At 49.1% G+C, this 15902-nt stretch overlaps 6 protein-coding genes across 6 annotated transcripts; 3 read left to right on the top strand and 3 right to left on the bottom strand.

The window, feature by feature from the left end:
- Positions 1 to 241: 241 nt before the first annotated feature.
- mrpl38 (mitochondrial 54S ribosomal protein uL14m) lies at positions 242 to 1045 on the top strand. The gene is made up of 4 exons (XM_046084941.1): positions 242 to 412; positions 485 to 569; positions 641 to 865; positions 921 to 1045. The coding sequence occupies exons 1-4, from the start codon at positions 398 to 400 to the stop codon at positions 989 to 991; spliced, it is 396 nt and encodes a 131-aa protein (XP_045940904.1). The 5' UTR covers positions 242 to 397; the 3' UTR covers positions 992 to 1045.
- Positions 1046 to 1445: 400 nt separating this feature from the next.
- Positions 1446 to 1868, bottom strand: LDX57_003296 (DNA-directed RNA polymerase II core subunit RPB9; the record flags this gene model as incomplete). Its single annotated transcript, XM_046084940.1, has 2 exons — positions 1446 to 1734; positions 1789 to 1868. 2 exons carry the CDS (start codon positions 1866 to 1868, stop codon positions 1446 to 1448), a joined length of 369 nt encoding a protein of 122 aa, XP_045940903.1.
- Positions 1869 to 2110: 242 nt separating this feature from the next.
- Positions 2111 to 3140, top strand: pin1 (peptidylprolyl isomerase ESS1). The gene is made up of 4 exons (XM_046084939.1): positions 2111 to 2282; positions 2342 to 2745; positions 2806 to 2922; positions 2976 to 3140. The coding sequence occupies exons 1-4, from the start codon at positions 2280 to 2282 to the stop codon at positions 2983 to 2985; spliced, it is 534 nt and encodes a 177-aa protein (XP_045940902.1). The 5' UTR covers positions 2111 to 2279; the 3' UTR covers positions 2986 to 3140.
- A 733-nt stretch (positions 3141 to 3873) lies between these two features.
- Positions 3874 to 4882, top strand: LDX57_003294 (uncharacterized protein; the record flags this gene model as incomplete). The annotated part of the gene is made up of 2 exons (XM_046084938.1): positions 3874 to 4622; positions 4678 to 4882. Exons 1-2 carry the CDS (start codon positions 4387 to 4389, stop codon positions 4880 to 4882), a joined length of 441 nt encoding a protein of 146 aa, XP_045940901.1. The 5' UTR covers positions 3874 to 4386.
- A 496-nt stretch (positions 4883 to 5378) lies between these two features.
- LDX57_003293 (uncharacterized protein) lies at positions 5379 to 6151 on the bottom strand (the record flags this gene model as incomplete). The annotated part of the gene is made up of 3 exons (XM_046084937.1): positions 5379 to 5437; positions 5489 to 5911; positions 5974 to 6151. 3 exons carry the CDS (start codon positions 6149 to 6151, stop codon positions 5379 to 5381), a joined length of 660 nt encoding a protein of 219 aa, XP_045940900.1.
- A 3350-nt stretch (positions 6152 to 9501) lies between these two features.
- On the bottom strand, positions 9502 to 15638 carry LDX57_003292 (DUF3638 and DUF3645 domain-containing protein; the record flags this gene model as incomplete). The annotated part of the gene is made up of 3 exons (XM_046084936.1): positions 9502 to 10155; positions 10222 to 12809; positions 12869 to 15638. 3 exons carry the CDS (start codon positions 15636 to 15638, stop codon positions 9502 to 9504), a joined length of 6012 nt encoding a protein of 2003 aa, XP_045940899.1.
- Positions 15639 to 15902: the final 264 nt, after the last annotated feature.

Raw genomic sequence — 15902 nt, 5'->3', positions numbered from 1 at the left:
AAAGGGAGACAATGGGCGGAAGAGCAAGGCCGCAGAAGGACTCGATCTATCGGAAAATAGAGAAAGGGACCCTAAAAAAGGAATGTGAACGACCAGCTAGACAAAAACTGGAGCAAGCAGGGTCAGACCACGTAACATTATGGTACGAAAAGAAAAAAGAAAAAAGAGGGAGTGAAGAGCGACACAAAAGAAAGAAAAACCCCCTGAGGGAAATTAGCGCGCACCAGAGAGGAACAAGAGATATCCAAGGCGCAAGTGCAGAGAGGATGAGCTGCCGCAGCGCCTCCGTCTGGGGTCGGCGCTCGGCGAAACCTTTCCCGTCCGCCTTTGCTGGTTTTCTTTCCGACTCTCACTTCCCGGTGATCCCTTTGGTTCGGGTTTGGCTCATGCGATCAAGATGATTCAACTAAAGGTATGTCTTAATTGAGATGTCCTTCGAATCCTTTGGTTTTTGTTCTCACTAACGCGTTGGTTTCCCTCTTAGACGTTGCTAAACTGTATCGACAACTCCGGTGCTGCGGTTGTCGAATGCGTGAATGTCCTGAAGAAGGAGCGAGCTGCCACTGTTGGTGCGTATTTTCGGTCCAATCAATTGATTCACTAGCGCCGTCTAATCGATTTACTCGTGTCGGTGTTCCAGGCGATAAAATCGTGGTGGTGGTCCAGAAACAGCGAAACTTCGGTCCCGACACCGCGCAGAGCAGTGGTATTGCGAACAAGGTCCGTCGAGGAGATATTCGGCATGCCGTGATCGTCCGAGCAGCCAAGGAGACGCAACGATCCGATGGCTCCCTGGTCAAGTTTGACGACAACGCCTGTGTGTTGGTGAACAAATCTGGTGACCCGATCGGAACGCGAATGAACGGTCAGTGATGCGCAACCCTTCCCTCTCTATATATTGTTACTGACCGGGTTGACAGGAGTCGTGGCTACGGAACTACGAGGAAAGCAGTGGTCTAAGATCTTGTCGTTGGCGCCGATGCATGTATAAATATCCCCCATGAAAGCGAATCGTTTATTACACATATCTAGTCTGTATCAATAGAAATATTTCCTTTTCCCCTTGCCCCTGCAAAACCTTCAATCGCAATAAAATAAACTCCAGGACTATGCAACAAGATATAATTGGGTATCGGACATCACGGTGGTGATAAGACATCAAGAATCAAACGAAGACATTACCGCAGGAACAGCAGACGTAGTAAAGTTTCTAGACGACACGTTAGTCAAGTTAATCTTCTGTTGGCTCGGCATATGCAAGCTCACCATTCCGGTTTCCGCAGATCGCTGCTGGGACTGGAAGAAGACCGCTTCTTTTTCGTGGCAGGTCGGGCATTCCTTGTTGGACCGGGGAAGCTAAAGTCGTAGAAAAAAAAGAGCATGTTAGCCACGGAAATTGCAAGCAATTCTCTCCATGACGCGACATCGGGCTTGGCCCGCTCCTTTTAAACCGGCAAAACCTCCTCCTGGTCATCTTCAAACCACGCATCTTCAGGGGCCTCTCCACAGACAAAACATGTGATTTCTTCTCCGCAGTGGGTGCAGAAACCAGGGAGACAAACCGTAGGATCAGATCCCACATCCTGAGTCACACCAGCGGTGTCTCCGACTTGGGTATTCAGCTTGTTCTGATAGACGCAGTACGAGGTGGCGGGCTCTCCGACGTGGCAGGTTCGGCAGGTGAACATCAACTGGTTGTTGACACGGTCCTCTTTCGGGTAAAGTAAGTTGGAACTGGGAGTCGTTAGCAAGGGATCCGGCGTAGGATTCAAGATGGGAAATACACACCATTCGCGACAGAACCGAAAATGAACTTGCTCGGCGGCCTTTGTCTCGCCACCGGCAGACGGAGATGGACTGGCAGACATTTCGCGGAGGTCTGACAGGTGGATATGAGGAAATAAGAGGGGGAGATCAGTGAAAGGCAAAGGTGAAATGGTAGTAAAGTAATCCGAGCAACAAAAGAAGAGGCAAGAAGCGGCGCTGCAGAAGCGATGGAAGTTCAAAGAAGTCCGCACGCTAAGCCCCATCGGGCAGCACAGCGGCGACCGGCGTCATCACGGGGATGTTTGTGCAGTTGGCCCTGTTTGCATGGTTGGCAGACTGTCCCTCCCCCGCAATTCTTCTCCATGTCGTCGGACTCGTGTTTCTCCCCTCTTGGCACTTTGCATTCATCATAGAACTCACTGCCTGTTGAGAGACTCGTGCAATTGCATTCTGTCTGCTTTCTGTCACATTTCTTTGTCTCCCCGTTCCTTTGTACCCACATCATCATCACCATGGTTTGTGTTCCCGCAACTCTGTGAAACTGAACAATGCTTATTCATGGAGCTTGATATAGGTAGAGACAGGTCTTCCAGCCGGATGGGAGGTCCGCCACTCCAACTCCAAGAACCTCCCTTACTACTTCAACCCGTCGATTAAAGAGTCTCGCTGGGAACCGCCCGCCGGCACGGACACCGAAACCCTCAAAGTCTACATGGCAAACTACCACAGCGGCCCCGCAGGTCGGCCTGACGGTGTCAGCCAGGGCGAGGGGAAGATCCGCTGCAGCCATCTTCTCGTGAAGCACAGAGACAGCAGACGACCTAGCAGTTGGCGCGAGGCGGAGATCACTCGGTCCAAGGAGGAAGCTATCGAGATTCTTCGGGGCCACGAGCAGCGCATTCAGTCGGGCGAAGCGACTTTGGGAGATATTGCGATGTCGGAATCGGATTGCAGCAGTGCCCGGAAGAGGGGCGATTTGTATGTTCTGGACTTGCAAAAAAAAATAATTTTGTAGCGATGAAACTAACCCTGCTGCAGGGGCTTTTTCGGACGCGGCGAGATGCAGAAGGAATTCGAAGATGCGGCTTTCGCCTTGCAGCCGGGCCAGGTCAGCGGTATTGTGGAGACGGCTTCTGGCGCGCATCTTATTGAACGGTATGCTATCTGTGCAGAAGTCTTGATTTCAGTGCTAATCCAATTGAGTACAGCGTCCAGTAAACTTGAACTTACGGATATTATGCATACTAAATATGAGATTAGAAACTTGGAATAAATTTGTCAATTCATCCCTGTTTTCCTTTTGCTAGAAGCAGTCAATGATATCTGAATGAGCAGTTCAGCCCAACAATCATTACATACCATCCAACTACAAGCCAATGATGATGATTGCATTATACTCGAATATCAGTTCCCTGATAAGGCCCTTACCGAGTTACTAACGGCCAGAAGGCCGCAGCAGAACTAGTAAAGAAATAAATATACCTTCTCATTACATTAAGGTAAAGCTGCTTCGACACCCTGAATACAGAGCGCCTAGGCCTCTCTTCCCTCGGCAGCTCGCGTGTGCAGGCGACTGTTGCGGCATAAATGCCAAGGTATTACTTCCCTACTACTGCACCGCTGCAGTCATGCAGATCGCTTACCACCTGTTCTGAGGGGTCTTCAACCGCTCTGCTGCACCCCCGCGAGGGAACTATTGTCGCTATCGGTGTCAATATGGCCGCGGTTGTTGTTTTCGCTGCTCGATCCCGGATCCGAGCGCCAATCTATCTCCTCCTCTTGCGTGTCGCCAGCCCGAGCATCCTCAGAAATTGGAGGCGGGGGCAGCAGGTAGGTCAAACAACGATTGCAGGAGGAGCTCGGCCATCCTGACTACATGTTTCTCCTGCGTCAGTGCGGCTTTCATGTCCCGAGGGCACCATGTCTTCTTCCTGGGGTCCTGCCGCGCCTGACACCAGAGAACGATGTGCTCCACCGACTCGGGCCCCCTTTTGCAGCTCGGACATCGGTACAGTACAACAAGCCAATGACTCTGCATTTGGTGTATCAACAAGCTGTATCTTTCACATTGCAGAAATTCCAGACCAGTCTTGTGGGATCTGTGTGAACAACCAACTAGTAGGAGTAGTATTAATACCCTTTCAGCGTGCCTAACTACGCCGGCTATGCTGGCGGAGGCCGTCCTACCCACCTGACCTAGCCCTATACACACCAAACTCCAACCAGTGAGACCTCTATAGAGCGAACAGGCACCCTGGTGGCTGGCCTCTGAAAGAACACAGAAGGCTCAAAAAGCAAGAACTCAGGCGCAAAACTGGCTTAAACAGCAAGATAAAGGGTGCACGATGGCTCTTGGCATCTATAGAGGACCTAACAAGGAGTGTATGGGGTGCTGTGCCAGCCGGTTGTCCGGCTGGCTGCGTGTACCGTATACTGAACTATCTTCTATCTCAATACTCATTGCCCAAGTCAGATGCTTCACCTTCTACCGGTAGGCGTGTGTGTTTGCCTTTGACTGCTTGTTACCCCCAACGCCTCATACCTGAAGATCCTCCAATATCCACGCCTCAAACACCTTTATACACAACAAACAAAAAGCCCTCCATCTACCAACCCACAATGTTCTGCCCAAACTGCCATCCCAATCACATCTACGTCGAAGCCTCCATCCCCATGACACGCTTTCAAATCAACGAAATCCACGTCGCGATGGCCTCAGACCCAAAGTTCCTCAGCCTGACAACCTTCGACCAAGCACAACTCAAGCTCGCCCAGCATCTCAGCGCGATTCTTCCACATGAGTGCCGTCATTCATTCAAGGCATGCCGCATCGCCGCCCTGAAAGCCTATGCCGGGTTCGTAAAACTCACTGATCTCCCCTCTCTTCGCTACATGGCCATGTGTCCGCAGGATGAAGGCGCCGATGACGCCGATGAAATCGACTCCAGAGCTCACGCTGGCGCTGGCGCTGACAATCCATACGAGACAGGCGCACGGTCTCCGGTCGCAAGTTCTAGGAAGACGGGCGAACGAGCTCTTGGATCAGCTTCTCTGTGCCGATGCACTTTTGTACATAGACCCTCAATCGAGAATAAGGCTATTACGAGAAGGATAATAGACTGCTAACATCCTGGATAGCGCAGTGAGAGTAGGCAGTGTTTACCTGGCGGTGATAGGGCTTCTTTCACACCTGACGTTGCTGTTGTGCAACAATGGTTGTATCGTCAGGTATCCCTAAGTAGCTGATTCTCATTTGTGCCTCCCTAGGTCCGGTGCTTTGAACACAGGTCAGACGGAGAGAGATCTAGGTAGGTACATCCATAGAAAAAAAAACAATAGCTATCATGTTCATGTCAACAAGGAAACTGTATATGATTTCAAGGAATTGCTTTAGTAAAATGTGAATCTACTCAAAGAGCCACATGGAATCGTTCATTCATGGCCGGTATCCAAATCTAGATTGGTTGCAATCCTTTTGATCTCAACCTCAACAATCACTAGTTCGCTTGATATGAAACCTGTTTTCTTTCCAGATGTAAAGCAGCACAACATCATAGACCTCAATGTAGAAATCACCACCTAAGGACCTTTTCCAAACTGTGCAACACACCTTACACCAGTGCGATATCTTCCACCACAGAGCTGACTGCATCATAGCTCGAGAAGCTACCTAGAACGGGGTCAGTAAGTGATCATTTATACCCTCACAAAGAGCACTCACCTCTATCACCATCATCACCCTCCTCACCACCCTCGCCCTCCCTCTCAGAAGCCTGCAACAAACCCATCATTCTCTCGGCCCCTTCAATCCTCTCCAGAATAGCCTGATTCAACTCATCCACAACTTCATCCCACTGCGGCAACACCACATTCTTCAAATCCGCCTCCCATTTCTCATTCTCCGCCAAGAACCTCTCCTCCCAGAACTGTCTCCACATGCGAATGTTCATCTCCCCCATCTCTGATTTCCGAGTTGTCTCATCCAAGTTCTTCTTCGCTTTCACATATGATTCGTAAACGCCTGTGATGTACCGGTCCACCTCATCCTGGAACTCATCCACATATGTCTCGTACGCGGACTGATTCACCGTGAAGGAGAGTACCTCGGGGGGTATCTTGGGCGGGTGGATGACGGCTAGGGCGCCTTGGTGATGAAGAGCGGGCCAGTTGAGGAGGTGGTCGATAGAGGCGCAGTGTAGAGAGAACGTGGAGAAGGAAGCACGGACAGGAGAGATGCCGGGCTGTTCTGGTTCGCATCCAGCTTGTGTTTCGTGTTGTCAAGGACTCCATGGTCCATGGAGGGCAAGGATCCAGACCTGCGTTTCTTGTTCACACCGTAATCGTCATTTACGGTGCGGTATATCCCAGGGGACGCAAAAGACATGGGTTCGGGCCACTGATATGAGTTAGTTCAGCCATGCAGAAATGAGTTGTAGTAGAGGTATAGGGACTTGCTGACCTAGCTCATTGGGGCCATGCCGGAGGTGGTGCTGATACATCGCCCTCGGGGATGAAGCGAGGTCGGACGAGTGTTCGAACCCCAGTATACTGACATTGAGGGAGGATCTTTGACCGGGAGAGTTGCATATGAACATGGTTAGCCAGTCCAACTGCTGGATGTGGATACTCTCACCTTGAATGATACTTCATGGAGTTTCCCAAGCCCGGCCCAACCACCCATCCATCAGGCAAGGGTTGCGATAAAAAATAATAATAAAAGCAAATAATAAAAGCAAACAATAAAAGCCAATTTTTTTTTTGGTTTTTTTTTTTTCATATTCTTTTTTTGTTTTTTGATAGTAATACGGGACAGATCGCGAAGTGCTGGACATCGAGACACCATGGCATCAACGGGAATGATCCACCGGACTACAGGCCCCTATGGCTCCTGCAACCGCCTTCACAGGTGAGAGACGATGTCCGCCGGAATACAGGCCCCTATGGCTCCTGTAACCGCCTTAATCGAAAGCACATCTTGGCTGTCCAACCGCAATGAACTCATCCAACGTTGAGAAGCATCAGCTCCTCTGCCGTCGGACCACTCAGCGACGGTCTGTTGACCACCCGAGGTGCAAGCACCCCGGGTGTTTGAGGTTGGCCGCGTGCAGCTCGCTCCCTCCATTTAGACCACTCTGCCGCTCCGGAGATGGCCACCCCAACCCACCGCGCGTGGGCCGGATGGTAGTAAAGGTGCCTCAGCACTGGAAAACGACGAAAGAACATAAATGGCATGATTTCGCGACTTCGATATGGGGAGAAAAAGAAGAGAACTTTCTTGGGGCATACGATCTTCATTTTGTCACTCCCTTAATCTCTATATGGAAGGCGCGGCGTTAAGTTCAAAGACGGCAGGTGGCAGGCAAAGGGTAGGAAAGGTAGGAAGGGTCGTGTTGTCAAGTATCTGGAAGAAGCCAAGTGAATTGGCTTTCGTAGAGATAGAAAGAATGGTATTCCACAGCTATCGATTGTAATCCTTTCCTACGCCTGTTGAAGACAGTTTCATCATATAGCAGGACATCCGAGCGAGTCCAGGTGGCGTGAGGTCAGAAACGACCAAGTGATACCTTATTGCGTGGTGCTCGCTTTGACTGTATTGCCTTGTCTAAGAAGTGGAGGAGATGCGGAGGCGCAATGATAAGTACACATTATATCATTGCTGATAATGCTTGGTCTCTTTGTTTATGTCTTCATACTATCTCAATCGGACTGTTATATAGCAATACATTCTTGCGAAGTCTTTGCTTTTTCTTTTCCCCCATAAATTGCGTATTAAATGGAAGGAACTTTCCAAACGGGCTACTAGGGTTCTACGTCATAATAATATAGATCATCTCCATGTAGAATAATCCTAAACATACGGGCAATTATTGATAACAGACACCCCTTTAGACGCTGACACTATGGGGACAAGAGGAGTGCAATTTCTGTTCGAATGAATTCTATTTCCATCGTCCGACCACTTCGGCTGGCAAGACGAGGGGAAGAAAGGAACCATTTGCCGCGTCATCGAAAGCTGCCTAGACTGAATTTCTTGCATAAAAGAGCACAAAATGTCTCGAAATAACCAGTCCATTTCCTCGTTAAACAAGCAATATGAAAGCAATATGAAATCAAAAGCATCCCTTTCTTCCTTCCTTCAGGTTATCACTGGAACCAGCCATACTTTCCTGACATACCTAAGTTGGATCCTTGCCTCTTGGAGACGTCCTAGAAGTCATCAAGCCCGCATCCTCTGTCTCTCTGATACCCATTCGCAGCAATGCCCCGTTCCAGACGGCGACATGAGCCAGACCGGCAGCGCGGCCGACATCCAAGAAACAATCAATTGGTTGAACACCCTGCCGCATAGACATAAGGTCGTGGTAATGGTATTGGTAGTGGTTGAGGACGAGAGATGCGTAGTCTTGAAGAGGAATAAGAAAGTAGAGTCTATTCCTTCTTGCGCTGTTCTTCATCCTTAGCGATTTTTAGCTGCGCTAATTGTTCTTCGAGAAGGCTTATTCTTTGAAAGCTCTCACTCATGTCGCTCGAAAGAAGCACCTGGTGAAGTATAATTATAGTAGGCAATAGAAATCTTGGTGGGTTTGGAAGAGGCATTCTGAAAGTAGTGAAGTAGTGAAGTAGTCAGGTAGTAAGTGTGTGATAAGAAAGATATAGCAGTCTCCTTATATAGAGCTTCAGGAGATAAAAGTGAGAAGAGGTACGTGAGTCTCCAACACGAGAGCGCAGCAGCCTAGGACTAGGAGAGAGGATATGTAAAAACTAGCGTCGGATGGTAATGGGAGAATTATTTTATAGTATGAGTCATTTATATTTGCGTAATGATGATGCCGGAACCCAGGCCAGGCAACTAAGGTAGATTAAACAATGTTGGAGAAATCTTTCGCTGGCTTCTATATTAGAGATAGATTCATCTTATAGAGAGATAGAGGAATTCAAGTATTTCTATCCAGATTAAGCGCAGCTATATAAACCTCTGTCTATCAGATTAAGAGCCACAGAGCTCAGTAATAGCTTTATTTAATTATAATCCTTGTCCTTCAGGTAATCTATGAGCCATTCTGCTATCCATTTCTTACCGAGAGGACCATTTTACTAATCCCTTCTACAATTCGAGTCTCTGAGAAAACTGTTTGACGTGATTCAAAGCCTTTCTCGGATGGGTCGTCTTTGCATGAGATCCTTGAAGTTGAAGACTCTCAAATGGATATTGATGTAGACTACAGTGTATGTATATTGGAAATTCCGTCCAATTCTCGTCGCTTTGAAAGCTTTCTTCGGAAAGCAGCCGCTAGAGACGAGGTTGGAGCACAGGGGAGGAGGGCATGGCCCGGCCACCCAGGCGAGGGGCCACCGGCGATGAACTTGCACTTCTACGCAGTGGCGGTGACTAGTAAGCCTTCGGGTGAAGCCAAGACGAGTTCAAGTTTTATCTTCCTTTTCACTTTACTCCAGTTGCCACATCCCCTCTGTGCCGCTCATAATTGAAGGAGGTCAAGGCGGGCTCGGTTTCATGCCCGGAGATGATAAATACCAGGGGTCAGTTGTACGGAAGATGGGGATTGATACTGAATCTGTGAGAAGTTATTAGATCGTGGAGTGATTTTCGGATGTTTTCAGCTTTTCTAGAATGTATCCGACAACAAACACCCTCGGATATCTCACCACATGTACCTGAAACCCAGTAAACAAAGCAAAGACATAGAGCCCAGTACTCAATCCAACAAATCCAATCTAGATGTCACAATCTGATAAGATATCATCATTACCATCTTCACTATCATCCTCCACTTTCACAGAATCCAGCTTTAAGCTCCATGATTTTGGAGTACTATTGTCCATCTCCACAGCAGTCCTTTGACTAAACGCAGGATGGTCACTCTTAAGACCCCGACTCTGACAAACATACCCCATTGGCGTGTGAGAATATTCCCTTCCCTTCCTGGTCACGGACAGCCATTCTTGAAGGAAAGCGAGGAATTTATCATCCCTGGTCGTTGAAGTTTCACGTTGCATGGCGCCCTGTGTAGGACTCTCTCTCTCCAAGCCACTGTGGTGAGCCGAATCTTGTCCCAGGTAATCTAGAATCTCCACATATTCATCATACGAAAAGAAGAGACGGCCAGACAGAAGTCCAAGCTCGATTTTGAGGCTGGTAGGGAATGTGTGACCCTTGGGTAAGGTGGGATATGCGTAGAAATCCAGAGAGTTGAAATGAAGCATGCTTTTGGCGGATGGCGCGGCGTATACTAAGAGGTGCGTGGGCGAGAGTTGCATCGGCGAGCGATGTTGGGCTCTGATGATTGAGAGCACGCGCTCCGCTTCCTCAGGGATCAGGATCATGGCGGTGGATGTGCTCGGGGCCCAGAGTATCCAGTGGACAGGGCGCTGGTAACAGGTTAGTCTAAGATATACGAAATATTGCGTGGTAAGCTATTTTGTTGTGGTGCATACCAGGAAATCCTCACGCCAGCGGTTTCCTTTCCGAAGCAGGATTGTCTTTGTGAATTCGTCTGAGATGAAAAGCCTTGATTGCTGTTCAATCCGCAGGCCGTGTTTCTTGCCCAGTGTTGTTCTTCTGAGCGCCGTGAACGCCGCCTCATGGCCGGCTGTTCTTCTGAGATGACCCGTTAGTGCAAATGTTTCGATGGATTCATGTAATCCGGGAAAGCTGTAGTGTGGAAGACGAGTAGGTCGTTGGATTTCTCGAACTTCTTCAACGTGCAACATGCATTCGCGTTCCTGCTCAACTTCAGCAAACGCTAAAGCTAAAGTAGACGCAGTAGCCGAGAACTCATCATGACCGAGGCGTTGGTTATCAAGATCCAGACCGAACTTCGCAATTGCTGGATACATGTATTGATCGCTCGTGAAGGTGTTGAGCTTTGGTCTGGGTCTGTAAATCTCTTCCAACGAATGTTCCTCTTTTTGCAGCAAGGTATTAAGAAGCGTCTTTCGGTGCTCTGTGTTCGTTAGAAACTTGTCGTTCACGAAAGCGGCATTGGTCCGGCGACAGAAATCGTATCCCTGCGCCAGATACAGTGATTTAAGCTGCTGCTGGTGGCAACAGGTTTGCTCGAGAAGCCATGCAACCACGTCAGCCGAGTCAATTGCATCTGTGGAGCACTTTCGACGCAGATCCAAGATGCTCTGGTGAACCTCGGGCGCAGAAATAAATACTACAGACTGCGAGGTCCCTAACTGACGGAGCCTCATTGCAGCTTGCACTGTATGGTCCTTGGTCTGACCCAAACTCAACGTCAGCGCTCCGCGTGAAGACGGCGGAAATTTCAAATCCGTCCCTCTTGTATGCGCCTCGTCCAGAAACACAAGACATCCATCAAGGTCATTCGCGAAAGAAGAAGCGAGCAGCGGCACCTCTTTGTAATTACGATCTATTACCCAGGGCTTGCTGCCCCGGTCAAAGTACACCGCGGCAGGGGCTCTGTAATCAATCTCCAGCCATTTTCGCGCAAGAGATTGATTATCGAGCTCCAGAATATGCGCACCGGCATCAATGAGAATGCGAATATTCATATGGAAGAGCTTGCGGATAAATTCTTCCTCTGAGAGATGTTTGCCATTCTTATGAGCGGCCACATCATAAGATCGATTTCGGGGATGCAGCAGATAGGAAAGGACCTCCGCATTTGTGTGGGATAATGCAGCAAGGTCGTTCTGTTTAATTGTTAGTGGAAGCAGGAAACGATCGTCATTTGTTCCGCTGAACCCCGTTGTGAGCATCTTCGATCCTGCCTCCTGTGTTGGGAACATTGGGATATCCCAACCGGACAACTGGAGTCTCTGAGAGAACTGTTTGGCGTGAACGGGAAAGACACAATGATCCAGGAAGTAGTTGATGACGATCACCCCATATCGAAGATAGGTCCAGATCTCTCGGACCTGCATATCATCGTCAATGCTGATCAGATTCCAGTGCCTCAGGGAGTCGGGAAGGCTTTGCGCATAAGCTCCCCACCGGTCGTATTCTCCTGATGGATCGTCAGATTGTGACAAACTGTGCAAGCATTGATGCAGCTGGTCGACTGATAACCCGTCATAATAGAAGGCTAAACAGGTCAGCAGAATAGCTACATCGGGATGTCCCCATTCGGCTTGCTCAGAAGGAACCCCTTTGGCATGGAATGGAACAGCGATTGGGCTCCGGGCTGGGTGTAGACCATATTGCACGTTCCACCGTTTCTTCAAACACAGGAGTAGAGTCTCGTGGCATATCATTCCGCGAAGCAGATGCAAGTTCTTAAGTGCGACGGGGTTGTCACTGAAGATCTGCACCGCATCTTCACATACCGATTGCTCGGCCTTAGCATTGCACATAAACTCCTTTACGGCCCTTTGATCGGGTGGCTGAATGGACGGCAGGATGTTGGTTTTACCAGAGCACAGATCACTGACTAGCTTTGTGTACAAAGCTTCCTCCACATCCGAGCGTAGAATATAGATGAGTGGGAAGCCACCGTTAGGGCGTCTCACTACATCGATGCTTCCTGGGAAATTCCTCTCAAGGTCCGCTAGTTGCTCTTCAACCATCCCTAATAAGGCGTGGGCCATTCTCCATCGATGTGGATGACCATCCAAAGTCAGCTGAGATCCACTGGGGTAAATCAGCTGTGTTTTAGGAGCCAACGAGAGATCGGATTCGTCTATGACGTCTCGGCAAACGCGTCTCAACCAAGAGTCCGTAGGTAAGATAGCACCAGCGGACTTGAGCTTGGAGTCTGAAAGGCATTGGAACCCACTCAGCCTGAATGAAAGAAAATGTTCGGGAAGCGTCAAAATGATCCCTGATTTCTGTAATATCTCTTCGTGAAGCAGCCGGTACTCTTGGATTGTTGCTGGCTCAACTGGAGACTTTCGGGTAAAAGGGATATGGAGCACCTCACGGCCCACCAAATCTCCAAGCCTGGATTGAATGGTTTGTGCTGTCTGTAATAGAAGAGACTTTGGAACTATCAGGCGCCCAAGGGTTTTTCCGTTGCCGAGGACGCACAGAGCCATAGGCATGACCACTGATGTTTTACCTAGATATATAGAATGGTCAATAATGAAAGGAATGTTTCCCAAACTAGAGAGTTCTCACCTTGGCCCATGTTCATCTGAAGCACGGAATTCGACCCTGACGCCGGCAGGATTGTGGCAAGTGCAACATCCACTTGCCTTTTTCGGATGAGAATGTTCCCATCGATTTCCATGAGCAGCCAGTCTGGATAGTCTTCCGGTTTCCAGTTTTCATGGCCGACATTCTCGTACTCATCCCTGGAGCGCTGAGAGTCGTTTTTCTTCATGGCATCGCAGATTCGAAGTAGCTGTTGGAATTGTGTGATTGACACACCATAATCCAGCAGCGCCTCCTTCATTTCAGGTCCAAAATATTGCTGACTAGAAGATCGTAGATGCTGGAGCATATTGACGGGAGTCATGCAAGGCCAGAGCTGTCCTGCGCAGAGCCACTTGTAACGCACATCAAACTTTGTGAATGAGTCAACTAAGGCTGAAAGCTGCTGCTCTACTGCATGTCGAACTTGGGGAACCTTCCCTTCCATCTTCTCAAGGCTAGTCAATTTTGCACTCGGACCCTGGTGCGCTTGATAGTCCTCTAAGGCCTCTACGCTCTTCTTCAAGTCGCAGGCATATGCTTGTTTTTCTTTAGACGGTGAAGCCACCATCTCGTCAACCAGTGCTTTGAGCGTCTGGATCTCGCGAGGGCCATTGACCATAGCTGCAAGTTTCGATATATCGGCCATCGAATGGGATGTGTCCGCGTCTGACTCGTTACGCCACAAATGCTCAGACGCCGAATTTGACCTGGTCTGTGTATCTGGTCCAGGTTTTGAAAGAAGATGTCCTAATGTCGGAACTGCTGATGTCCGAGGAAGGATCGGATATAGTTTTGCGGCATCAATACATCCAGGGATAGCAGTTTCAGAACCAGCTTGGTGCATGTCAAGCACCCTCTGGACATTGCCAAGATATCCTTCTAGCTCAAAGTTTCTGAAAAGACGCCTCCAGCCCCGGTTGATTGAGTCCAATGCACTTTGGGTATCAAAACATTTTATCCGAATCGGAGGACGGATAACGCTCCCGCAAGGCCACTGCTTCAGAATACCTTTGGCAAATTGGTGCGCCTCTTGCTGGAACAAGGCATAAAATTCCTCCAAGGTTGTAGAAGAATGTACCCTCTTTTCCTGGATTGCCTGCTGAAGTGTATCAGATGATATCTCAAAGGGGTGAATTTGGTTCTTGATAAACTGCAATGACGGTCTCCTTTTCAGCTCGATGTCAAAGTACTCTGCGTGCGCTGGGATGCGGCAATTGCGGAGGTCGTCATAAATGCAGATCGCAGCCAGTGTTCGCAGAAGATCCATATTCACGTTTTTTGAAAATGCAATCGTGGCAAGCTTGAACATCGTGCCATACTGTTCTTCGTTATATTGGTGGCATAGCTCGGTCAGCGGTCCCCATTCCTGGATCATGTCGACTTCGAGGACTTCGCTCAGCGATGACTTATTGAAAATCCCTGTACGACCCATGATCCAGGCCGCTTGATCAAAGAATTTTGCTAGCGACGATGGAACTTGAATATTTGATGGCCGGTGTACCAGATTATACACAATTTCGTAAACATTCTTTCTCCCAATATTCGGCTCACGCTGGTGGCGAGCAAAGTAAGATGCATCGACTGGCTGTGCTAATCCGTCGACGAGACAGTCACCTGGCTCAAAGTTTCGACGACGAAGATGGTTCCTATCTCTCAGGTAAGACACACCACCTGCCTCAAGCTGCAAATGATGACAACCATCCAAAGCAAAGGGTTTCAGCCGCTCTAACTGGGTCGCCACAGCCTCGATGATAGGACGATAGAGGTCACTTTGAATGGCCACAGTGAGATCTTTATCCCAAAGGACTTGTTGTTGGCGCTTCAAATGCTCGGGATAGTAAAATCGCTTGGCAGTAAGCCGCGCTAAAGAAATGAGAGGCGCAGTTTGAGACACCCCGACAGGGTTCCATGGCTTACTCAAGGCAGATGTCAGGCAGGCCAGAGCTTCTTCAGCTCCCGTACGCCCGGTGAGAGTGTCAGGTAGCGGAAAAGACGTAACTGCATGCAGCAAAGACTTAGTGTAAACCAGCAGTGGCTCTGGTTCACACTTCAACCGACCCAGTGTGCTATCAATCGAATATCGACCGTACCTACCCTCGTTCATGACATCAACCAAGACATGTGACCCATGCCGACGGTAGCGGAGGGTTCCAATAGGTACAACAATGCTCCGTTGCATGCGGTTGGAGGTCTCGCGCATAACAAGTTTGCTGCGCAATCCGTACCATGTACCGGCATCCTGGTCTGGATCAATTTCTGCGTGCAGTTGCTGGCATACTAGATAACCCCCGCCGTTAACGCTGAAATTCAAGTCCATCCGTTTCATTTCAACAGAGAGATTTCTCGACAGTGGCTGAGTAACTGTGATATTCTGTCGCTCTTCGAACCCTTCAAATATTTTTGACACCTGGCGAAAGAGTTTGCCATGGGGGTCGACAAGATGAGCGGTCCTACGAGAGGCCTGACGAGCGGAGAAGTCTATCACCCAATTGCCTCGGCGATTGAACCACCACATATGCTTCTTTGCTCGAATGTCGACCTCCTTCTTCTTCAAATTCAGCCAATGGAAACAATCGGATATTAGCGGCGCTGGGAGATCTGCTTGCGCCCCTTGCCCAAATTGATCTCTGTTGACTAGATGCAACACATTTCCTTTGACATATGCGCGGACAATTATTTCATTTTTGCTTCGACCGAAGTGGACAATATGGCCGCCTCTTGGCGCTGCAAGAGTGAATTCCATACCTCGCATGGCGGACGGAAATACCAAAAGATGCTCGTTCCCGAATAGCTCTTGCACAATCGGCGCACTGCGGTACTCTGGCGGAAGCTTGCCAACGGGCCTTCCGTCCACAAGAAGGTGACCATCTATTGGATGGTAGTGGATTATCTGGGACTGAAACAAATCTGTCTCGGTGATTCGCGATTGAATCCACCCACTCGACCCTGATACAACATCCCACTTGCTGTATGTTCTTTGACCACTGGTTGCACTGGGCCAAACTGCTTCAATAGC

The sequence above is a fragment of the Aspergillus melleus genome, assembly GCF_016097325.1.
Source record: "Aspergillus melleus strain CBS 546.65 chromosome Unknown contig2, whole genome shotgun sequence".
Classification (NCBI taxonomy): domain Eukaryota; kingdom Fungi; phylum Ascomycota; class Eurotiomycetes; order Eurotiales; family Aspergillaceae; genus Aspergillus; species Aspergillus melleus.
The sequence above is the reverse complement of the archived record's forward strand: the minus strand, read 5'-3'. Positions and strand labels throughout refer to the sequence as shown.

Bases quoted from the DNA above. Each gene is read 5' to 3' on its own strand.
- mrpl38 (XM_046084941.1), top strand. The intron at 570-640 runs GTGCGTATTTTC...TCGGTGTTCCAG, and splicing joins GGAGCGAGCTGCCACTGTTG to GCGATAAAATCGTGGTGGTG. The intron at 866-920 runs GTCAGTGATGCG...CCGGGTTGACAG, and splicing joins GATCGGAACGCGAATGAACG to GAGTCGTGGCTACGGAACTA.
- pin1 (XM_046084939.1), top strand. The intron at 2,746-2,805 runs GTATGTTCTGGA...ACCCTGCTGCAG, and splicing joins GCCCGGAAGAGGGGCGATTT to GGGCTTTTTCGGACGCGGCG.